Below are 25,841 nucleotides of genomic sequence, written 5' to 3'. Positions count from 1 at the left end.
ATGGATCCGGACTTGGAAAAAACATGATAATCATCCGGATTTCATTTACAATGTCAAAAAAAAAAAAAAAAAAAAAATCTGACGGTTTGAAAAATAGGGTCGGTAGGTCACTGACCTACCGACCCTATTTTTCAAAATGATATTACCGGAAACACATATCTTTTTTTTTCGGCCTTACTGATGCCATATTATGGAATTTCTGTGACCTAAATGGTTCCCCTCCCCTTTTTTTTTTACAAAATACTCAATAACTCAAATATGAAATTTTGAATCATCACCAAAAAGTATACAGATATTAAGATTAATGTAACTAAGAAGTGTTTAAAGTTTTAAGCCATAATCAAGAATTGTTTTTGAGATACGGTATGACATGTGAAAAAAACACACCCCTGTTTAAGTTACAATGTGCCGTAACTCAAAAAGTTTTAATCTTATTTTCACCAAAAAGTATACAGATCATGTGACCATCATAAGAAACAACTATATTAAGTTTCATGAAATTTGGATAAGTCGTTCTCAAGTTACGGTGCCACATGTTTACGCTGGACAGACCGACGGACACCGGACATTTGTATACCATAATACGTCCCGTCTTTGACGGACGTATAAAAAGCAGTACTAAGCGTGCATGTTACGCTAGAAACATATTCAAAGAATAAAGTTTTATAACTTCTTAATCAGTGGCGGATCAAGAAATTTTCATAAGTGGGGGCCCACTGACTGACCTAAGAGGGGGCCCGGTCCAGTCACGCTTCAGTGATTCCCTATATAAGCAACCAATTTTTTTTCCAATAAGGGGGGGCCGGCCCCCCCCCCTAAATCCGCCTCTGTTAATGTCATATCCAATATTTATCAAAACCTAAAGGGGAGTTATACATGTATCTTACTTCCTATATTTTTTCGTGGATGTCAATACACCTAATCGCTATTTATTCCATATTAAACGGATAAATTCTAAAATTACACAACTTTTTCATCCTGTTGAAGCTATCTGGGGGCCGTTGAAACAATTCACCATGCACAATACTTTTTAATGAGACCCGTTTTAACTTATTGTAAATACTTTAAACAAAATAATTTTTTACTTCAATTTTAATTTAAAAAAAAAGTGGATTAAAGTTTCTTGATGATCACTTTCTCAAGTTTTTCCTCCCTCAGCTCTCTACTAAAAAACCATTATTTTCAGCCGCATGACCCAAACAGGAAGTTGTACATACAGTGTATGACTGTTTTTCCCAGATTGGACTAAATAGCAATAATTAAATAAGGTGTAATTCCCGGAATTGTTGAAAACTTGCATATTCATCACTATCTGATTTTGTGGTTTTAACAATCCACACAGACAAATAGCAATAAGGTGTTTAGGAAAACATGACTTAAAACCTCCTTCATATAAGACAAAAAACATGGGAACTCATACTGAATGGTCAAATGTGTTCAATATGAAAATTTCAGTTAAGATGGAAAAATCACAAATCAGCCGTTAATGTAAGTGGACTATAAGTAACACTTTTGAGCAAATTTAAAGGGAAATGACAGAGAAGGGGCAAATTAGAGTTCAAGGGAAGCAAATGCTGTTTAAATTGGTCAGCAGGTTTTAAATATAGAGGAAAAGTGGAGTCATCTTTTTAGACTTTAGTTACATGTAAATATAACTTATGTAGACTTACCTTCTAATTCTATAGACTATTAAAAAAAAACCACACACACAACTCGGAACTATTTCTAATTCACTTGGACTACTGATATGCAAACCTAAAAACAAAAAGAAAATATCATAAAAGTGATTGAAAGATTCATAACACTTTAAAAGGATAATTCAGACACGTGTTACACGGGGAGCATGTTTGTTTTCAAATAATAATGTCACGTGCTCGCGCACTGACCTCGCATCCTGCATCGCCCTTACAATTCACTAATACATGTACATACACATGCATAACCATTTTCATGCAAACATGCAACGTGAATGTGATTGCTTATCAAATAATACAAAAATAATGCGCGCGAACCGTTGAAGAAGAAATTATTTCATCAAATCAGAGACATATAATACAAGTATTATATGTCTCTGATCAAATGGATTGGATTTTCACTTTCGACACGAATAGGTCGAGTTGACATTCCTGTCATCGGAGATAGTATTGAGATAAATGGGATAAAACGGACTGTCAAAAAGGTCTAGAGAAGCACATCAGTAGAACCGTAACAATAATAAGTAATCAGGGGCGTGTCCAGGATATTTGAAAAGGGGGGCGTAGAATATTTGTGGGACCTTTTTTTGGCTTAAAAACATAAAATAATAGAGAATTGCACTAATGCAACAGTTCCTGACTTGGAGCATGTATATTTTGAAGTTAAAGTGTCAGGATGTGACATTTTTTATGCCGAGTTCTCTCCATTAATTGTCTATGGTATATTAAAATGATTGGATGGATCTTAATAGGAGTAGACCAATAACGAGAAATTCCAAACTCAAGGGTATATAGGAGTTACTTAACATTTCAATTCCTAGGCCAGGATTTTATTAACGAGAGGCGTGATTACGGTTGAGGGTCCATGGGGAAGCTCAGAAGCTCCTGAATTTCAACAATTTAGCATCAAATTATGAAGTAATCCCTCTATTTTTTATTAAGTTCGAGTTTCGTTGAACGACACACACATGATACAAGACAAATAAACACTGAAGAATAAATTTCTTTCGTTCTGAGTATTGCTTTAATGTGGAAATATACATATTTCTAGTATACATGTACATGTACCTTGACGCAAAACCTAAAATGAACACAGAAAAATACTGACGGACTCTCATTTTCAATTACTAGAGTGGATTCATTAGAACCATTTTACGTGGATTTCTCATGGCGTAATCGTCAATAATTTTATCAAAATCAAGTTTAATGTCTCTGTGAACATATATAAATCAAGCAGAGCATTTAGGCGATCCTCCTTCATCAGTCTTCACGTTGAGTGGCAGCCCTGACAGCCCAGGCTTGTAAAATTGCTATTGGGCCTGTAAAATTATATCTACAGGCCAACAGAATCTAACTAAATATTTTCAAAAATTGAGTTCCGGGCCTGTAGATTAAAAAGTTCATGGTGAAGACTGCTTCATGGTGCTTCTCAAATCATTCTTGATCAACTTAAGGGATGAGTTAGCTCTTTCGGTGGAGCTTGACGTGACGCTCGTCAAAGCAAGTAAGAAGAGAACTTTCATGATGTTTGGAAATAAAGTCGAGCATGCCCTTACATCAGCCGGACTCCGAGAAACGAAATTTTACGGTTGAGGATGACCCATCAGATTGGGGAATCAGTATAAAAAGAAATCAGAGTATGCATGTGTTTAATTAATGAATATGATAAATTGCTTTTATTCTATACAATACTAGCAGATTATAACGATAGGCTTTTTTTTTTTTTTTTTTTTTTAAAAGGGCCCATTACGCCCTTACCTGGACCCGCCCCTGGTAATACTTACCAAAATTTCTCTAATTGATAACCTATAGAACTGAAATTTCACAAAAATACCGGTAAATAATTTTGACGTCCAAATAATTATGCCGTCTAGAAAGGCTATTTTTGATTTTTCTGTTACGCCTTCCTACGACGTCATAACGCGGAAGCCATTTTTTCCGTCTGGATTTTCCCCCCGAAATTTGCTCTCAACAATTTCAGCAAATATCTCATATGTCCTTACATACTTGGATTTCTTCTTATAATAAATGTATAAAATTAACACTTACATTTACTTTTGCGTGTATATTCAAGGTTTATTTTCCTTAGAAAGACTTAAATCCAAGCAACATTGCCAGGAGTGCAGACGCTCTTATTGACACCTTGCATCATGGCCGATAATCAATACCGGCATGCAACATCCTAGGAAGTAAAAATGCGGGGACCATCTCAGTGTCAAATATTGTACATTAAGGGACCGGTCAAAATTTCTTGATACATGGGACCGGTGCAAACTGTAATGGGACAAGCACTTTTTGCAGTGTTTACAGGAATGGGACTCAATGTTTTTTCATTATTGGCAAGCATGGGACATGAACTTTTTGAAACAATGTCTGTATATGAAAAAAAATTATTTGATAAATCTATAACAAACAAAAATATAACATCATGAACATCTAGCAATGTGAATTTAACAGTTACAACAGAGCAAATTCATTTTCAAGATTTAAAGAACAGTGAAGGCAACAAAAAAAAAAATGAAACGGAATAAACATGAAAAAATACTTTGATATAAAATTAAAAAAATATGTAAAACCAGATGACTTTCAGCCACGTGCAAACATTAAGAAATTGTTTGCCTTGGGAGAATTGTCGACATCTAACCATGCTAGTGTATCTCAATTTAGCAAGAAGTATGGCCTTCCAGAGGATCTTGTTATGAAATATGTCTTGCATCTTGAAACACTTAAGGCTGATAAGGAAAAACGGTCCATTGTAACACAAAAAAAAGAGACATGATGTGACCTGTAAAACATATGATGACTATAATTGGGTGGAGATGTTTGAAAATAACTCTATAGACAAACAGACAATGTCGGTATTAGACAAATACATACAGCATCATAATCTTGGAAATTTCACTGTAAAACCCGAAAAAGTGAAAGCTGGTAAGCAATCTATTGCTATGCATTTGATAGCAGATAACAATCAGGTCAATGAAATTCAGTCAGACGAGGATGATGTAATCATTGAATTATTTGATCCAGACACAGAAACTGAAACAGACAGTAGTTCCAGTAGTTCTGAAAGTGAAAGGGAAATTGAAAACTTACAAATCTCTACTAGATCGAGACGTGTCAGACTACCCAAAAGATATGACGACTATGTAACCTAAAGTTCAGTGGTCTAAAAAAAGAAATAAAAGATTTTTCTCTATTTTACATAAGAATAGATAAACATGTACACATTAAAAATTTACAAAAAAAATGATAGCTAACTGTAGAAAATATAGGGATATGGACTATTAAAGTGTGCTTGTTTTTCAAAAAAGTTCTTTAAAAAAAGTGTGAATATTTGGTCTTTTTACAAAGGGAAAACTCTGAAAATTTGTGAAAATCTCCATTTCATATGCTTTAGAAGTTTCAATAAAAAGAAATGTGGTGTATAAACCAGCCATACTTTTAAGAAAATTGACAAAATGTGTGATTTCCATGTACTTTCTATACAAATTATCTCCCTTGGATTGAAACAGAAATTTTGAAAATGGCCATGCAATTAAAAGTGCTACTTCAACTATAATTAAACAAAATGAATTGTTTTTATGTTTCTGTTTTGTTTTGTACATGTAGACCATAATTCCTTAAATAAAACAAAAATCTAACATGCTCAGAAATGATGTTCAGTGATGACCCCCTGAACTACCTTAATCATAAATGTTATTATCATGATTATGCAAATTCAACAGACATTGTAGAATGAAAACTCTTTTTTTTATAATACATACTGGCTGTAGAAAAAGAATGTTTGTGGAAATTTAACAAATACAGTAGCATACTACCAAAAGAAATGATTGTAATATTCATTCAAAGGTCACAACAAATCTGGAACCCACACCCAACAAGCTCTGAATAGCCCAGATATAAATATATAATCAATCAAGCTGAATATATGTTGAGATAGTAAATTTTACTTTTTTCCCACTTTGAAAAAAAATGTTTAAAATACAATATTGTTGTAAGTGGAAGTTGGAGCATTCCTCTCGTTTTAAATTTGAAAATTAACTGTCTCGAGATGTTCACTTCTTCTGGTATGACTATTCAAATAATGGGGATTGTTTTATTCTAAGCAGAAAAAAAAATAATATTTTTGTAAAAAAATTTTGTTGGAAAATTGACCTACCCACTGTTAATTTAGAATAGTCAGATTCTTAATTAAGCTGCAATTTTTTTGAAAAAAATGTATTCTACCATACACTTCGTTTAATATTGCATGTATCATTTATTATAATCAATAACATATTGTCATCTGTTTGGGCTCCTGTGTTGGCAATAACATATGCTTATGTATTGTTTTGTTTACTTTATAATAGCAAAATAAATACAGTTCACACATAGTAGTATTATTTTTCAGCTATCCAAATACATTGTAGCATGAAATGTATCCACAACTTTGATCATGTTTTTGTGCTTTAACATGGGACACACACTTTTTTACTGGGTAAAGTGCATGGGACAAGCATATTTTTATTCTGCCAGTAACCATGGGATCAAGAGAATTATTTCAGACAATTTTCTTTTTGCACCGGTCCCATGCATCAAGAAATTTTGACCGGTCCCTAAATACGATAAGACGATAATGGAATTTTGATGTAGTTATATCAAAAATAGCGTATTTAATTTAGCAAAAAAGAGAGAAATTTTTATTATTTATTTGAAAATGTAATCATGATATTTATTGATCTTTTGTTGTAGATGTGTTTGGATAAAAAAAAAAGTAAAAACAAAAGGGATTCAATTAAGAAAATGAACTTTATTCATAAACATTTGAGTATTTTAATATTATATAAAAGGAAAGGGAATGGAACATTAATTCAATTTATAAAAGTTGAAATATGAATCTATTGATTTCAAAGTTGTTTGATCTATATCTATGATTGCACCGCCGGGACGGTATGTATTTTTACATGTGACGGAGTGTTTTTAAATAAAGCATATTGTATTGTTGTATTATTTAAATACAATGTCTCAATTTATTCAAGAAATAAATGAACTGTATAAGAGTTATCATAAAGGCCGTATCATTAATTAATTGTATAAGAGTTATCAAATAAAATGTTTTTAGTACAATTTCTCATTCTGAGTAATTGTCTCAACATAAAGGGCAATCAAAATATATTCCACTACATCTCCTTATGTTTATAACCTAAAATTGAGAAAGGAAATCGGGAAAGTGTCAACTTTGCGACAACAACCCAACCATAGCGTAGACAACAACCGAAGGCCACCAATGGGTCTTCAATGTAGCGAGAAACTCCAGCACCCGAAGGCTTCCTTCAGCTGGCCCCTTAAATAGATATAGGAAGATGGTGTGTGAGTGCTAATGAGACAACTCTCCATCCAAATAATATGTATACTAGTACAGTGATAATGGACGTCATACTAAACTCCGAATTATTCACAAGAAACTTAAGTTAAAAATCATACAAGACTAACAAAGGCCAGATGCTCCTGACTTAAGACAGGCGTAAAATTGAGGCGGGATTAAACATGTTTGTGAGATCTCAACCCTCCCCATATACCTCTAGCCATGTTGAAAAGTAACCGAATAACAATACGCACATTAAAATTCAGTTCAAGAGAAGTCGAAGTCCGATGTCAGAAGATGTAACAAAAGAAAACAAATACAATGACAATAATACATAAAAAACAACTGACTACTAGCAGTTAATGACTGACATGTCAGCGCCAAACCTCAATTGAACTGACTGAAAGATTATATCTACATCAAATGAATATCAGGCACAACCCCTCCCGTAAGGGGTTTAGTATTATACTATAAAATATATGAGAAGAACCCGGCAACGCCCACGTGTATTTTTGTCTATCTGATGAGTTGAGATACGAGAGGGGGTTGGGATCCCCATTACATGTTGAACCCCGCCACATTCTTTATGTTTGTGCCTGTCCCAAGTCAGGAGCCTGTAATTCAGTGGTTGTCGTTTGTTTATGTGTTACATATTTGTGTTTCGTTCATTTTTTTCATAAATAAGGCTGTTAGTTTGCTCGTTTGAATTGTTTTACATTGTCTTATCGGGGCCTTTTATAGCTGCATGACTATGCGGTATGGACTTTGCTAATTGTTGAAGGCCGTACGGTGACCTATAGTTGTTAATGTCTGTGTCATTTTGATCTTTTGTGGATAGTTATCTCATTGGCAATCATACCACATCTTCTTTTTTATATAACCCGTGTCATGTCAATAACTAGTTTTTATTTTAAGTTCCGATGTAAAGACTATTAGGGAATCAATATTAAAGCTAAAATATGCAACCTGACAACAGTATCGTAACTATATCCCTGCTTGATAAGCCTATTTAAAGGTTTTGTAAGCTTTTAAGGCGAATACTGACATTTTTTTTGCTTTGTAAAGAATATTACAACAAAAGATTGGATGTGAAATACCTGAACGTATAAGATGTCTGCGTGTTGAGTTATATTTACGAATTATTTCCTTGTACCAATGATAAAATTTAGAAAATGTTTTGACTAGTTTGTGATATCGAAAACCCTGGTGAATTTTTTTTTCAGTCACACTTTAATTTCTCTCGCTAAAATCTAATAGGTTGTGACATACACGAGCGAATCGTACAAGTAGAGATATATAAACACCATGAGGTGACAAGGGAACGTCACCATGTACTTATAGATTATTACATGGCATTTTCCATATGGCCCTGGTATCAGCCCTAGACTCCCATATCAAGCCAGAGGGCTTTAGCCCGAGGGCTTGATATGGGTCGTGGGCTGATACCATGGACCATGTGGAAAATGCCATGTAATAATCTATAAGTACATGGTGACGTTCCCTTGTCACCTCATGGTGTTTATATATCTCTACTTGTACGAGGGCTTGATATGGGTCGTGGGCTGATACCATGGACCATGTGGAAAATGCCATGTAATAATCTATAAGTACATGGTGACGTTCCCTTGTCACCTCATGGTGTTTATATATCTCTACTTGTACGAGGGCTTGATATGGGTCGTGGGCTGATACCATGGACCATGTGGAAAATGACATGTAATAATCTATTTATCACATATTTTCAAGCAGGAGAAAACAAATAGCTTACACCAAATTATGTTTGATATTTCATCAAAAATCTAAAAGATATTTAACGAAGAAAAAAAAAATGTATCACTGTGAGAAAAAAAAAGTTCTTATCACAGTAGGTTAACTACGTTTTGTGAAAAGTTTCAGAAATAATTAACAATAAATATATTATGTCTAAGAATTGCAAATATTAAACGACTTTAAAGTGTTACATTACAAATGATAAAAAATGCTTAGGGAGAATCCTATATCGCTGCTCATTCCAGTGTGGCGTCATATATTTTCAAAATTCTTCATGACGTCAAAATTTTACGGGAACTTTTGTTATTTTCACTGTTGATTTCTACTTTTTTCTTCCACAGCACATTTGTAACTTTCTAAATTTCATTTCATTGTGTTCAACTTGTTTACAAATAGCCTTTGATTGACAGGTTACCGGAAGTTAAACTCGGGGGCTTGATATGGATTTCGAGGGCTGATATCGATATCGGCCCCGAGGGCTGATAACCAACCTTGACTTCCGCTTATTATTGGCCATGCAAAAACGTACATATCAGTACAAAATATGTGATAAATATGGATAATTCACGATAGGAAATTAACAACATTGTCGCTATTATTTATCAGATGATCATGAAATGAAGCATCTTATACCATGCGGACCAACCTCAAGAGGTGCGAAAATGAAAGTCATAACATGTACCATAAAAGAAGCTGTTATTTTCGTAAATTTCTTTGATCTATAAGACTATTATACTAATCCAGCTTTGAAAGAATTTATGATAGTTTTCTCAATGTAAATTCAGAAAACTATGCACTATAATTGAAGTAGGGGCATATCCAACCATTTTAAAAGGGAGTTCTAACTATATACTCCCATTCAAATGCATTTATCGTCCAAAAAGGGGGGTTCCAACCAACGGAACTCCCTTGGATACGCCACTGTATTGAAGGACGCACGGTTGCCTGTCATTGCTTGCATTCACTTCATTTGAACATGCGGAAACTTGTATCATTGGCAATTATATCAATTATGATATATCTACTAACAAACAATACTTTGATTTATATGGTCATGGAAGAAAGTTCAGGAAACTTACCGAAACCAAACGCTTTACCAAACCAACCCATCAACGGAATGTATTGATACCACATTGACCGATACTTGTGATTTTTAAACTTCTTTAAAATGGATAATATACAAGAACAAAACACAATTTTTATACTTTTAGACTCCAGACCTAAATGTCTACAGTGACAGACAGTTCAGTATTATTGCTATAACTCATTCTTGTTTGTGTGAAAGCTCAATAAAACAAAGGTAGTATATCAATTGAGACACATTTTAATCATTGGCAATTAGATGTTTCCTCTTGTCCAATTTAATGGACAGTTGGACCATTTTCTTGAAAAAAAAATCCTGGGGATTTAACCTTTTGTGTATGGACAAAAGTAGGAAATTCAGAAAATTTGCGATCCTGTACAATAGTTGTCAGTTTTTCTTTTTTTTAACAATTTACAAAATGTGATTATGTCCTTTTCGTTATCTCTTTTGGACCCAGTACTGTGAAAATCGGTGGTCCTCGTGGCCACCGAATATTGGTACAAACTGTCTAAAGTTTGACCAATTCCACCAGACAGCTGTGCATGCCTAGCTACTACATCATCTGTCAAAACATTTGCAGATGAACCTATACGATCTGTAAATAAAGAGATGAGTATTTATATTTACAGAATAAACTTCGCAAATCATATAAAGTCATTGTCAAGCTCATATTAATTTCTAATCAAAGTACAGAATATGTTTCCTTTTACTTTTGTTTTTATACGAGATATTTTGTACAGATTTTCATATTCCAATAACAATTTAAGAGACCTTATTGTATACTAATACGTAAACTATCTAACTCTTTCGAAATGACGAAGTCGAAGTTAAAACTCATTGGCAAAAACAGCTTGTTTAGAAAATAATAACATTCCTATAATTTTAGATACAGCCACTATTTTGTGAACGTTGATTGCAAGTAATTATACATTCTTTCCAAAACTACATCTGCCTTTTATGACATTTATATTATCCTTTTCCTGAACTTGACACTATGCCTATTTACCCGTTGCATCTGTATATCAAAAATATAATTTCTTGCTTTTTATTTTTAATACCGTTAATCAAAATTTATTTTGTATAACCATCAGTACGACAAAATTTTGACCACTTTGAGCAATACTTGGGAGTTTAGGACTACTTTTAAATTGTATCATTTTGATAACCATATTCGTGAAATATTGATTTGGCTTGTGTTTGTGTTTCTGTATAATTGATTAATAATACATAGTATGCAACTTTGAATTCTCGGTTCAAAAACTCATTCATGAGCCGTCCATTTCCAGATTGTGTCCTGCACCTCCTCTGTAATTTACTGTTCTGTTCCATATGAGGTCATTTTGTAGTTTCTCTGGCAACCAACCGTTGATGCCTATGAATTGTAAAAAAGTATAAGTGCTAAGCCTTGCTCAGTTTAAACATATTTATTTATAGTGAATTGGGAAACAAGTTTTGCAACTTATATAAATCCCTTTCCACTTTGCGGGTGCGAGTGCTGCCTTGTAGCGGCATTAGCTTACTCTTTTTCAAAATCTACAAAGGTGTCTTAACACGGGTCAGCCATTTATCGTCCCCTTCCGACGGACTATCACCGTTTCCTCAAGACCATACTCACGAATGGTGTCAAGGGAGAGCCGAAAATTGAGATCCTGAAATTTTAATAAGCCTTGCTTGGTTTTATGTTATTTGTTTATTTTGCTTTTTGTTTTAGTGGTGCAATTTTCTTCGTTCTTTTTTTTTTTGTTTACTTCTGGGGTTTTTCTTCTTCGGAAACTTACTTTCAATTGACCATCATTATTAACTGGGGGCCTATATAATGATTATTACACGAGCTAATGTCTTATTTTACTGTCCGTCGTAATCAAACTCTCTTCAAGATAACTTGATCTTTTTGCATCAAAGGTGTTGTTATACTTAAACTTCTCCATGACCAAGTTTTAAGGCCGGCAATTCACAAAGTCAAATACTAAGCTGCTGTTTTATTCCATTTTTGGTGTGTGTGTGCCGTATACTGTATTACTTACACATAGACACACATTGGACTAGACAACAAAGTTGTTTCTTGATTTAGGTGATTTGTTTACTGAAAAATATGGTGCTTTTACATCTGATAGTTGCTTATCAATAAGCTAAAACGACCTTATACGATATATAAATGTATAGAATAACGTACTAGCAAGAAGTCTGTGACCAAGAATAAGATATTTAGGATGATGGTGTTGATGGAATTGCAGCATGTCATGGCGCCAAAAACTGATCATGGCTGGTCCATCATTTTGCCTGATTGCGTCATGTCTGACCATCTGATTCAAGCCGTCCCAAATTACTGATTTGATATATTCGTACTTATGGTCAATACCGACCGACCTGGTCGATTCATGTCTGCAAACCTCAGAACAATACCAAACATCATCTGTAAGAAACATATTACTTATAATTGAGAACCATAAGCAAAGAAATATGTAGAAACATTATAAGTAGAGATATCATTTAAATGTCCACTTCGAAATGAAACTATTGAAATACTAGTAAAGTAATCGATAATGAATTGATACAGAAAAGGGAAACTCATTTGCACAGATAATTTAGCGGAAACAATATAGAAAAAGATCTCTTGTAAAATCACAATCGTATGAACATAAGCTATACACTCAGTCTAACGCGAATAACCATCAGACGGCAGTTCTGGCAATTTCACACAAGACAAATGAAATTATTCGCCTCGTTTACATTCCCGGTTCTCACAACCAACCATTGGCTCTTCTTCATTTGGAACGTCGGAATCTGAAATTAAAAAAGTCAGCTACGTTTCTGCTTATTGAAAACGAAACGGTGCACATTAAAAAATCCTTATAAAATCATTTTCAAAACAGCGTGAACGACCACAAAACTTATATATATTGGTGATAATACAAAATCATTTACCTTTAACTTGTTTGACAAGATTTTTATGTTGTGTTTTTTGTGTTTTTGTGTTTTATTGTTTATATATATGTAAGAAGATGTGTTATGAGTGCCGGCAATGAGACAACTCTCCATCCAAGTCATAATTTGTAAAATCAATCATTATAGGTCAAAGTAGGTCGTTGCGGTGTTTGTCTGTCAGTCCTCTCTTCTTTTTTTTAGCCATGACGTTGTCAGTTTATTTTCATGAATTTGAATGTTCCTTTGGTATCTGCTTCTTCTCTTTTATCAATATACCATATTTTATTTATTTTAAAAGACATGATCAAAAACAAAAATATGAATTAATATGTACTGCAAGACACATTTGAACATATTCCGTGTTTATTGAGCCAGCGTATCATTTTTGGAAGATGAGACAGTCGCAACACTAAACACTGTTAGTATATATACTAGTTTTTAATTTATAAGTACCATCTTCACGAAGAGAGCGGGAGTGGATCGTAACCCTTGGCTAGCGAAGATGGCAAGAGCCCATAGATTTAATTTGTTGTCACTCTCCTGAGAATGGTGTCTGGCGGAAGTATATTTGGCAACATTATCCCAGCAGAGAGTGTAACCTGTAAATAGGATAGCCATTTAAAGTTTGAATGTGCATGATTTGTACAGACTTTTTCATAGCTGAATATATGAGCTTTGATTTTTTTGGCTTGCTTTCGTAGGTTTGCAACCCATTTTTCAGCGGTCAGATTCAATTATTTAAAATCTAAAGTGCTTGAATTCTAGTGCTATTAATTGGTAGTGACTTTAAACTGCCTGTTCATATGCGAAAGAACATTAGGTTATGAACTTAATATTTTTTTTCATTATAGAAATATATAAGTACTCTGCCCAAAAAGTGAGTTATTTCGGCTAATATCAGTATGATGAATCAAACATACCACACCCTTCGATATTTATATTTTCAGTGTATCTAAAATATGCAGATTTTCAAAATCTTGTCAATTTCATATGAGGGTTAGTAAGTACAACACAAAACATTTTTTTCATTTAAACGTTATATATTTGCCTGTGGGAGGTTCTGGTGCATCAACTATAGGGGTAACTCCATCCATAGTTAAATCTAAATCAACTATCATCTAAATATCATCATCGTCTTCATCATTGTCATTTTCATTTTCCAAATGCACCTGCAGGATGTAGGTTTTATAGTACATAAACAAGTATTCTTGCGTATGATCAATGAAAAACAAAAGTACAAGAGATTTTTATCACAGTATTTATTTAAAATAGTAAATAACTATCTCGTTTTATAAATAAAAAAATGTCTAATGGTTATATGTTTATATATATTATGTTCAATTGAGATCAACAAGTTGTGGTTGTATAGTCATTCCAGCCCTTCAATATTTACTGTTGAGTCTTCCATGAATGTGTATTATCCAATGTGGTTGTCTCACCGTTTGTATATATTCTAACAAATTGTAAATAGTGTTGTCGGTCATCAATTATCAAAGGTTGTTTAAAATCTTTTTTAGTAGGTGTATAGTTTTTTTATAAGTTGGCAAGACGATACAGTTGAAAAGGTTAACGGTGAATGTCTAAGTACAGCTTAGGTCGATGTTAGATTTTGCGAGTGTTCTTTTTCGCCCCTTATCCCCATTCCTCTCACGGATGTATATTAAGGTAACCTCAATTTCATTTTTCCACTTCATCAAGCTATTGTCGTATTCTTGTCTCAGTGCGTCTATTCTGGCAACAGTTGCCTTGTGGCTCAGGGAAAGCCCCAGATGGTTAATATCTCTGAAAAGCTGAATAAAGAGACAGCAATATAAATGTAAGTATCGAATATAAGGTCATATAAGGGTTAATAGGTAAACTAGGTGTTGGACTATGTTTTAAGTCTGTGATGTTTGTGTTTCGCAATATATTGAATAGAGTAGGCCTTTTATAATTGACGGTAGGATTCATCTGTACTTTCTTTTTTCCCGTCATTTGAAGTAGGGTACATATTTTTGTATATTTGGCATGCATACTATATCTCCTTATTTATAATAACATGAAAGAAATTGTTAAAAGCTTAATTATAGTATATAATAAACTATTCTACTATTGTTTCAGTTTATCAGAGATTTCGAGAATGTACTCTTTGCTTTTGCTACACTCAATATGCATCATGCTAGTTAGAACTTCAAATGTTTTATTCTTACTCAAAATACATACTGATTGTGAAATACCATGACGCCACAGATGAATGGAGTTCAAACTTTGGAACATTTGAAAGCTTCTGGGGTATCTTTTATGCAAAATGAGAGAGAAGGCGGTCCCTACTGCAGCTGCTTTGTCTCTGAAATAAAACACGAAGTCGTTTTCATTATTTGATTCAAAAATGTTAAACCACTTGTAGGAATAAAGCTGAGTCAGCGTAATCAATAAAGTGAGGACTTCCGACCGGATTTCAGATGTATGGACAGCATTCGAAGTTTTCTCACAGATATCCCGGTTTTGGCGCTTACTGCAACAGCAACAGAAGGAATCATTTCCGATATACTTAAATATCTATTGTTACCTGCGGACACTAGGATTATTGCTATTGTCCCAGACAGGTTTATACATGTTTACTTTTTAAATTGTTATTTGGATGGAGAGTTGTCTCATTGGCACTCACACCACATCTTCCTATATATATATTTAATATATTAAAATATGTACGCTAGCATGTTAGTAAGTGCTAGTTGTTCTTTTTTAGTTTATTGAACCAAGCGTATAACTAAACAATAATATATTTAGACTATATCATGACTTTGTCTGACTTGGTTTAGAGGTGCACATACGAGTATCCTTGTAATTTTGTTCATAGTTGGAAATAGTACCGAATCTCCCTGTTTTTACAAAACAATTAAACTATAGATTATATATACAGTCGTTCGTATAAAATATGTTGCTACATAAGCAACAATGCTGGCTTTATAGCTATTCTATCCTAGGTACTTTTTAGACCACTTAAGTTACCATGAAGTCTGTAAAAAGATTTTTTCTGATACTATGACAATTTGGTAATGGTAATTATTTCAAAGCATTTTTAAAGAAAGTGCACACATTTCAATATATGTTTGTTATAGATAGGACAGTTACTTTTCGCATGTGAAGTGTTTCGTATTTTTCATATAGGGGCTTTGTGTATAGCCGACTTTACAGTATAGTTTTTCATTGTTGAAGGCCTTTGATTGCTTACATCCACTTAATAACTTAGGTAGATTGTTGACTCATGTGTATTATTGGTAATTGTATATAACCACATCTCAAGTTTTTTATATTCTAATACACCATTATGGAAAATGAATAAATTGTTACAAAAAGGAAAATAAAACGAAATAAACCGAATTATTGCGTATGTGGTATTCTCAAAATCAATTATCACTTACAGGGAGAACATTTTTGTGGACATCAGGAAGTCAAAGCAAGATATTTCAGAATTAGAATGGTTGGTTAAACATGTAAAAGAAAAAAGGAAGTACTGCAAAAAGACAATAATTTATTGCAGGTAATAGACAGTCAGTTTCATACCGAAATAACTTTAAAACGAATATAGAGATTGATAAAATTAAGACTTGAAATGGGGAATGTGTCAAAGAGACAACAACCCTATCATGCATATAACAGACAACAGCACAAAGTCACTAATAGGATTTCGATGCAGCGAAAATTCCCGCACCCGGAGGCGTCCTAAATAAATATATTTAATCAGTGAAAATGAACGCCATACTAAACTCCTAATTATACACACGAAACTAAAGTTTGATACTGATTGAAAATAATACAAAGTACTGTCAAATGTCAGCATTCCTTCCGAAATTAGTTTTTGATTGCCTTTTTGTTTCTTTGTAACTTCTTCGTAGCACCTATTTTGGAAATTCTTGGTGTGATGTTTACGTAATCTTCTACTAGTATGTAAAAAGCTTTATGGGTCTTTGTATACCTGATTATGCTGTATGGTCTTTGCACATTGTTGAAAGCCGAATGGTGACCTATACTGTATACTTGTTCATTTTTATGTCATTTGGTCGCTTGTGAACAGCTGTCGCATTGGAAATCATACCACATCTTATTTTTTTGCATTTATAGCAAGATTAAGGATTTAAAACACTCAAGAGTATGGTGGCTGTCTTATAAAAGAAATTAGTGATACAGTTTTTTTAATTATCTATTTAATGATAGATCATAATTTATTTCAAGATCTTCTTTGAGTTTGTGTTGTTTTTCCTTGTAGGACAAATAACACAGCATTTACTGTATTTTCTTTAGTGATACAGTTTTTTTAATTATCTATTTAATGATAGATCATAATTTATTTCAAGATCTTCTTTGAGTTTGTGTTGTTTTTCCTTGTAGGACAAATAACACAGCATTTACTGTATTTTCTTATGTTATGGAAGAGGTTGGTATGGAGGCATATGATGGCGATGTAAATGTTCACAACAGAATAATTGAACTTTATACCTCTTCCACTGACGATGAAACACAAAATAGAATTGTAGACCAGTTTAAAAAGAGTGATGGAAAATTACGTGTTTTGGTAGCCACTGTAGCTTTTGGTATGGGCATCCAAATTACCAATATTTCTATCATAATCAAATGGGGAGCGCCTAAAACATTAATGAGTTATTGGCAGGAAGTAGGCAGGTGTGCTAGAGACAACAGAAGAGGACTTGCAGTGATGTACCCATATCCAAGAAGTCTTACGGGTTCCGACAAAAATGTGGTTAAACATTGGGTGTTATCGCTTAGGCGTATTAAATGTGTTTAAGCTGTCTTGTATGGATACAGAATCATTAACTGCCATTGAACATAAAACTGAATGTGAGGGACATTGCACAATTGTTTGTAGTTGTAGTTTCTGTTCATGTTGTTCATTTTGTATGTTAAAATGCTTGTGTCCATCAAAATCGGATGGGTCACTGGATATGTTTCTCTCACAATAAAGTTCTGGTTGACTTTTTGCATTATTTTCTTTTCTCCAATTGTACATTAAAGACGATAAGTAATCAAAATTGCTGTTTTTGATGTAGTTATATTTTTAAAGATGCTACGACGGTCTGTTCTACGGCATTCATTCGTGGTTAAAGATTTGATTTCATTCAACAAATTAATTTTTTACCCACATGTTCATATCGCATAGAACGCGGCTTTATGCGAATATTAATCATCCATATAATTTGCTGTATGTAATGTTTGCAAAATTTTAATAGATGTAATGTCCTACCATGAATAAAAAACATCAATAATGTATCACAAATTACCTACAGACAGAGCAAACAGTCTGTTTCACTCCAAGACTGACCAATACTTCTGAAATGTGTGAAGCAATCAACAGCCGCCTGAAATGATCTGGTAAACAATTCAAGAAAGAAGCAGCGAGAACATTTTTTTGCCATATAAACTCCATTTATAGTCCTTTATCTTTTTTGATTCGAAATATACATCATTGACACTGAGACAGTTTATTTGATAACTCTTATACAATTAATTTATGATACGACCTTTATGATAACTCTTATACAGTTCATTTATTTCTTGAATATATTGAGACATTGTATTTAAATAATACAACAATACAATATGTTTTATTTAAAAACACTCCGTCATACCACATGTAAAAATACATACCGTCCCGGCGGTGCAATCATAGATATAGATCAAACAACTTTAAAATAAATATCATGATTACATTTTCAAATAAATAATAAAAATTTCTCTCTTTTTTGCTTAATATAAATACGCTATTTTTGATATAACTACATCAAAAACAGCATTTTAATATTCCATTATCGTCTTATCGTATTTTTAAAATGTACAATATTTGACACTGAGATGGTCCCCGCATTTTTACTTCCTAGGCTGTTGCATGCCGGTATTGATTATCGGCCATGATGCAAGATGTCAATAAGAGCGTCTGCACTCCTGGCAATGTTGCTTGGATTTAAATCTTTCTAAGGAATATAAACCTTGAATAAACATGCAAAAGTAAAGGTAAGTGTTTATTTCATACATTTATTATCAGAAGTAATACAAGTATGTAAGGACATATGAGTTATTTGCTGAAATTGTTGAGAGCAAATTTCGGGGGGAAAACCCAGACGGAAAAATGGCTTCCGCGTTATGACGTTAGAGGAAGGCGTCCAAATTTTTTTTTATCAAAAAGCCGTACTTAAACGGCATAATTGTTAGAGGAAGGCGTCCACATTTTTTTTTATCAAAAAGCCGTACTTAAACTGCATAATTGTTAGAGGAAGGCGTCTAAATTTTTTTTATCAAAAAGCCGTACTTATAGTCGCCGTCAGCTGAAATTCGTAGCGGTTATCAATTAAAATAATCTAAACTATCAACCACGTTCACTCGAGATATAGTTTTTCACATTCCATTCATAAAATCGCAAAAAGAAAAACCACCACTGACCTACCTTTTAAGTGATTGCACTGTGATAATCCTGACCTTCACATTTTTATTACATCTATGGTTTTAAATTGATGTTATTTTTTGTCGATCACTTATATAATATTATAGAACACACCCGTGATATCGCGGGTCCGTGACTGAATTAAAGTATATAACTATGCGTATGCCTTATTTTAGTATTGGTATTGTCATCTGATAAAGTTATGCCGATTATAAGATGCACAGTTTTCTCTGCTTTCAAAATCTTTCTGTTTGAACCCATCGACCTAGTACCTATCAATTATTTGTAATATTAATAATTTGGAAAACAAATAGTCTGAAACGGAGTATTTTTTACTCAACAGTATACAGCAAAATTCTAAATACACCGTTTGGTAGGTAAACGGAAAAAAAGTCACAGGATAAAAAGTCACAATATCCCTAGGAAAAAAGTCACAGGAAAAAAGGTCACAAGAAAAAAAGTCACAGGAAAAAAAGTAACAATTTGTTTAGGTAAACTATTTTGTTAGAAATATGTTGGAATGCATGTGAAAAGGTCACTATGTACATGTATGCAATAAATAAATAACTGGATTTTTTGAATGCATTGAAAAAAAGTCATAATATATTTGTATTGGATTCTGTAAGGGTACTTGTGTAAGTTATGTTACAGTAAAACTACAAAGGAATTATATATATACTTATTAAAATGTATGGGAATAAATAATGTAGACTTTTTAACAAACAGGGAAAACTAATTGTGTCCTTTTATTTGATCTTGAGCATAAGTTGTATTTCATTGATACGGCTTCCTACGAAGACAGGAAATGAAAGGTCTACAAAGGGGGAAGGGCGCCCGGGGAAGGTGCCACAAGAGGCCACACATCAATATCAGCAGTTTCTAGATATAAGAATCGTAGTAGAACTCAGAAAACGAGAGAAGGCAAAACAACATCATGTTTATCAATAAAGAAACAACAAAGACAACCCTTATACCAACATCGTAACAAGTAACCACCATGTTCAGTTTTCAACAACAATTGACAGCAAAATCACTTCACAACAATAGCCCCAAGAAGCTATGAGAAACATAACGCAAAATCGTGCATTCTGAAAGGTTCTCGCTCTTTTTCTGATATTGAAAAAAAAACAAATGTATTGCCATATGGCATTTTACATTGAAGGGTTAAACTTGCATTAAATCGTGTACTGACTTTGGTGATTATTTATGACTACCGGTAGGTTCAAAGTTTAATATAGTGACAGTGCAGTATTATACTTTAAGTACTAGTACTGCTTAGATCGACACTAGGGAACATCTTGACCTTGTTTTATGGTATTAATGATTCTTTTGTTATTGCAGACCGTCCTGCAACTATTAAGATGAAGAACAGGAATAAATACTTTGACCATTTATCATTTGTATTTGTTCTATATATGCATTGACTCTGTGTGTCACAATGCGATTAGGACCATGATGCACGTTTACTCCATATTCCTTTATTTTCTATTAAATGGTCTGAACACGACTTAATACAAGTTAAACCAACATTCTTTTTTTTCAAATGATTTGATGCCGGAAAATATGTGGTCTTACTTTAATTTGAACCATGTCAGCTATCTAGTTTTATCCACAGGCGCTTGGCACAATCCGTCCTAAGAAAAAAATAGTATTTTCTCTGAGTCATTTAAATCATTCGAAACTAGGTGAGACATACACAGGCGTGATAGATATGTATTATAAATATAGAAGATTGAATATTTTAATCGACAAAAATAGCTTTATCATATAAGCGCCTGTGGTTTAATATACAAAAAGGTAGTTTTATATTCTTTGATATCAAGTTCTATTCGATCTCCATGCCGTGACAAACGACCATTTCTTCTTGTGTCTAGCAGCATCGTATATTCTCAGTAAAATATTTCCCCGCACAATCATTATGTCTGGATATCGGTGGACATGCAACATCATGTGCACACGTTTACAAATGAAAATCAATGCTCAGACTATAGTCATAAAGTAGGACATTAAATGAACAAAAGATAAACCCGGGACACAGAAGTACAAACAATACACCATCAACTCTGGAAAACAAAAGTAGAAAAGAAACATGGATAACGAAAAACATGCATTGTTAGCTAATCTAATATCCGAGCAAAGCGTTGACATCAGAGAGTAAAGAAAACTTGCTTCTTGCACAAGACACTTTCCGTGAAAACAATTTGATATGAAGACGATCTTTTGTTGCAGGTTTTTTTTTTTTAATTTCCAACATGAGGTATTTGCCTCATTTGCCTCAATATAAAAACGGCCCTGCATGGTGCCATTGTATTTCGGAAGGCAACATATTTTTAAAATTTCAACGACTTTTATTTAAAACGGTCCTATTACATAAAACAAATAATGGAGATTGTAGAAGTTCTTACTGAAGTCATATAAAAAAAATCGGTCTTTACGAGCTCTATTTTTTTTTTAGATTGAAACTCCAACTAGTGGTAGTCCCGTTAATAAACGTAAAATAGGTCCAATCCATCATTTCCGTAGTACGATACATGTAACATATCTACAGTATTCAATCTTGATTCAAATAATGCGTGAAATATTTAGCACTGGACGTTATGTCTCCTGTGTGTGTTTCTAAAGTGAAGCTCGAAACCTAAAATTTAATTAAAAAAAACTCTGATAACTAGTTTATGATTTGAATGCTTTTAAAATACCAGACTCAGTCTATGGAAGAAGCGTATCGATAAAAACTTTTCTTATATCAATGAGCGATATTGTCTTATATCAATTGTAAATATGCAGACATTCCATGCGGAAAATGTTGTTTTCGGCAACGAAAAATTAAGGAAATACTAACTTGAAAGCTTATTGTTGAATATAAACAACAATTGAGTCTAAATATACTTTCAGAAGTTTGTTAGAAGCTAACGTTTATGTCCGTGTAAAATTTGAAGTGCTGTGTTTTTCTCAGTATATACATAAATAAACAATGCGATACTTTTAAAATATCAATGCGATACTTTTAAAATATCATAGCGGTGTTTTTGTAATATAGATATTAGTAATTATTAGTATCAATATTTGACTGCTAGATCCATATTTTGACAATTTTACCTATAAAGGGTGTTTTGTTCATGCATCGTTGTAAATATGACAGAATTTGATGATACTGTCATACACGTGACAGGTTTAGCGCAATATAACAAGGTTCTATCCACCATTTTCAAATTGAAAATGCCAGTAACGATGGGGTTAAATATAAACAATGTCGTAATCAAATAGCTAAGTATCAAAATCATTGTTCACATATATATAACATTTAGCAAATTTATAATGAACGCACCGAAATAATATATATCAGATATGCTCGCAACCATGCATGGAAGACTTTCTTTATTGAAAACAACGAAACTTACTTTTGACAAAGATGAATCATACTGTCCTCGTTCAGATTGATTCGACAAAATTTGACCTGTGCATTTTTGAATCTCCTTTTTTTATATACAAATTAGACTGTTGGTTCTGTGTGAGTGGTTTATCTTACTAGTAATTTTTTGGTTCCTATATAGCGTGGTGTTCGCTGAGAGTCAAGGCTCCGTGTTTAATGCCCTACTTTGATCTATAATGGTTTACTTAAAACAAACTATTACTTTGATGGAAAGTTCTCTCATTCGAACTCATGCACCATCTTCTTAATATATCTATAAATCTTATATCAGATCTTATATCTTATAAATAATTGCTTTCCTGTCCTTCAAAACGTCATTTGGGTGCTGAATCTTTTGTTAAGTGCAATATGAACAAACACACTTCTAAAGCTTTTAAAGGTAACGACAGTTATGATGGTACAAGAACGATTACGTCAATAAAAATACCAAAAAAAAAGAGCACTGAACGATCTAAATGTATAAATATGGAAAAAATATAAATATATTTCTAACGTCAATAGACATTCACATCTTATTCATTTGTTTCTAAACATTTTGTTTAGTATCATTGAAGAAATGAACATACGATACGGATTGTTATTTATACGATCGATTGATTACTAGTCAAAAACGCAAGTCAAATCTCTGTGGTAACTAAGCAACGGAATGCCCTCACGGTCAAAGAGCGTCCCGGCGGCGAGCTGATTCTGTTCATAGTGATATCGATTTACCAACGGGGAAAGTTTTTGTTATAAAAAAAGAACTGTTTTCCTTCACAATATTTTTTCTCTGTTTATAATAAATACATTTTCTGTTTGACAAGATTTTTGATTTTCGTTGTATCTGAAGTTGTTATAGTCTGAGGCTACACAGTTGGTATCTTCAAAGTTCGGGACATCAACATTTGTACATTTTAATTTGATTGGAATATTTATTTTACCATTTGAATATTTATTGTTATTTGGAGCTGTATTGGATTGGACTATTTGAAAGAATTTTTTTTTTAAGTAATGATATGTATGGTCCGCAACGAAGTTGTCGGTGCCATATAGCTTTACCCGTGTTCGAAATTCCGTAAATCCGAAAATCCGTAATTTCGAAATTCCGTCATTCTGAAATTCCGTCATTCCGTAACAAAACAATTATACCGATTTTTTTTTTAAACGCCTTCAGATCACTGGGGTAAAGCTGATGACCGTAACTGCATTCACGGTCATCCCAAGATGACGGACGAAAAATTAGGTCAGTTTCTGTATTGTCTGTTAAAGTGTTTCTTAATATCATTTTCTTTACAAATCATACATTGAAACGATGTAAATTTATAAAAGAATCACTCGGAAATCACTAATTACTTAATTAAGTTCAGTGTTTTCATTAAGAACCGGCCGCCGGCCATTTTGAACTGTTCAAATCAATTTCTGGCCGGTTCAGTTGTCCTTAAAAAAAAAAAAAAAAAAGTCCGATTTTTTTATCAGATCTTTTTATATTAAAATCATGACAACGGAGTTCGAAGATTTGTGTTTATATTTTAAACCGACATGCGGTTGCAACGACGATTTTCATTGGCTGTTATTTCAGACTTCCTGTTTGACACACGTGCTTATCGTTGTTATGATTGAATGAATAGTAATGTACACGGATTCCACTGTACCCTCGCAGCTCTCATGGGGTGTTCCGTAAACGGAGGGATCTACGTACATACATACATAGTTTTACTGTTTAGGTGATCTACAACGGACCCCGTCGATCTGCCGGCAACTACAAAGCATCCGAAAAGGGGGCAGGGTACATCGATGAAAAATTGCTTTGGCAGAACTTCTGGTCCCGTTCCAAATCATAGATATATTTCTGGTGATAATACTTTCAGTTGTGAGGTATGTAACCCTTTTAAAAGCTATCAAACGAAATTTAGAAGAAGTGGAAGCTCATGTTTTCTTATAAATGAGCCTGGCCAGCACTTCTTCTTTTTCTTTCTTAACACATCTTTTCATACCACCGGGATAATGGGAAGGGGGATATTTAAAACTGCTGCGTGCAGGGGAAGTGCTGTCCAAATTTTTTTAGGGGTCCCCAAAGGTAGGACAAGTATCTGGTTTTAAATGTAAATAGCACCATAATTTTCTTATTGTCCCATGTCCCTATTTAAATAAAATTAACCTCTTTTCAGGTTCAGAGTTTTTGCTACTACATGTAACCTTTTATCAACAATTATTATATAGCCAGAAATAAATTATGATGCTCAATGTAGTATTTTTTTATTCTGAGGATGATCAGATTTTGAGGACGATTGTTGCTGGTGAACTCTATTTTGGCATGAATAACAAGTTTTTATACATAAGTGTCATTGAATTGTATCCATCAATCATTCTAATAATTAATCTCTTAGTGAAGTGATATAAATGAAAATATTTCAATATTATACTCTCTGACTTAGTGATGTTAGATATTTAAATTCAATTTTTTTACTTAGAAAAACTTTAGGTTGCCTACATTAACAGTGGTACTGTAAAAGTGACATTTTTAGAACAATTATAATTTTCTGCCATGCCCAGAATTCAGGATTTTGTGTCTATTTTTTTTTTTAATCTTTGATGGTGGGGAAAGTGGTAGAAATGACATTTTCAGAACTATAGTTTTATGCCAGGTATGCAGGTTTTTAAGCCTTTTTGTTAAAATTTTGAGGTGGGCTAGTGGTAAAAGTGACATTTTCAGAACTATAATTTAATGCCCAGAATGCGCCAGAATGCAGGATTTTGCGTCTAATTTTAAAAAAATCGTGGGGGGGCAAGCCCCCCCAAACCCCCCCTGTTAGGTTTGGGCCTGCTTAAATCTCTAATTGGCCCTTTCAAACAAAATAAAGTGAAACCCCTGAAGTTAAAAAGATGACCGTAACTTGTAAAGGATGACCGTAATTTGTAAGGACTGACTGTAATTTATGTAGGACGATCGTAACTTTTATAGGATGACCATCAATTCTAAGAAATATCCGTATTGTATTCAAAGCTTTTTTGTTGAGTTTGTCGATCTCAATTGGGATATAAATATGTTTCATAAATTTCTTTTTTAAACTATAATATAATTGGCCGTATTTTGGATTTATGACAATGATAGTTAATTTGCATATTTCTCGTAAACAATGAAATATTTATTGAAAACGATGTTAAAATTTTAACACAAA

At 33.2% G+C, this 25,841-nt stretch overlaps 1 protein-coding gene and 2 long non-coding RNA genes across 4 annotated transcripts; 1 reads left to right on the top strand and 2 right to left on the bottom strand.

Annotated features, from left to right (window-relative positions):
• Window positions 1-10,129: 10,129 nt before the first annotated feature.
• On the bottom strand, window positions 10,130-13,858 carry LOC134696216 (uncharacterized). The gene is made up of 3 exons (XR_010102917.1): window positions 13,271-13,858; window positions 12,066-12,676; window positions 10,130-11,264 (listed from the first exon to the last, which is right to left on the bottom strand). It is a non-coding gene; the product is annotated as an uncharacterized LOC134696216 (long non-coding RNA).
• A 12-nt stretch (window positions 13,859-13,870) lies between these two features.
• LOC134696217 (uncharacterized) lies at window positions 13,871-18,176 on the bottom strand. 2 transcript variants are annotated; one of them, XR_010102919.1, is made up of 4 exons: window positions 18,097-18,176; window positions 15,020-15,143; window positions 14,488-14,607; window positions 13,871-13,986 (listed from the first exon to the last, which is right to left on the bottom strand). It is a non-coding gene; the product is annotated as an uncharacterized LOC134696217 (long non-coding RNA). The 2 variants fall into 2 exon arrangements; XR_010102918.1 differs by having other exon boundaries at window positions 18,101-18,176.
• On the top strand, window positions 16,230-17,739 carry LOC134697299 (ATP-dependent DNA helicase RecQ-like). The gene is made up of 2 exons (XM_063559477.1): window positions 16,230-16,340; window positions 17,189-17,739. Exon 2 carries the CDS (start codon window positions 17,226-17,228, stop codon window positions 17,601-17,603), a length of 378 nt encoding a protein of 125 aa, XP_063415547.1. The 5' UTR covers window positions 16,230-16,340; window positions 17,189-17,225; the 3' UTR covers window positions 17,604-17,739.
• Window positions 18,177-25,841: the final 7,665 nt, after the last annotated feature.

The sequence above is a fragment of the Mytilus trossulus genome, chromosome 14 (assembly GCF_036588685.1).
Source record: "Mytilus trossulus isolate FHL-02 chromosome 14, PNRI_Mtr1.1.1.hap1, whole genome shotgun sequence".
Classification (NCBI taxonomy): Eukaryota; Metazoa; Mollusca; class Bivalvia; order Mytilida; family Mytilidae; genus Mytilus; species Mytilus trossulus.
The sequence above is the reverse complement of the archived record's forward strand: the minus strand, read 5'-3'. Positions and strand labels throughout refer to the sequence as shown.

Coding starts and splice junctions, on each gene's coding strand:
- LOC134697299 (XM_063559477.1), top strand. CDS start 17,226: ATGGAAGAGGTTGGTATGGAGGCATATGATGGCGATGTAAATGTTCAC.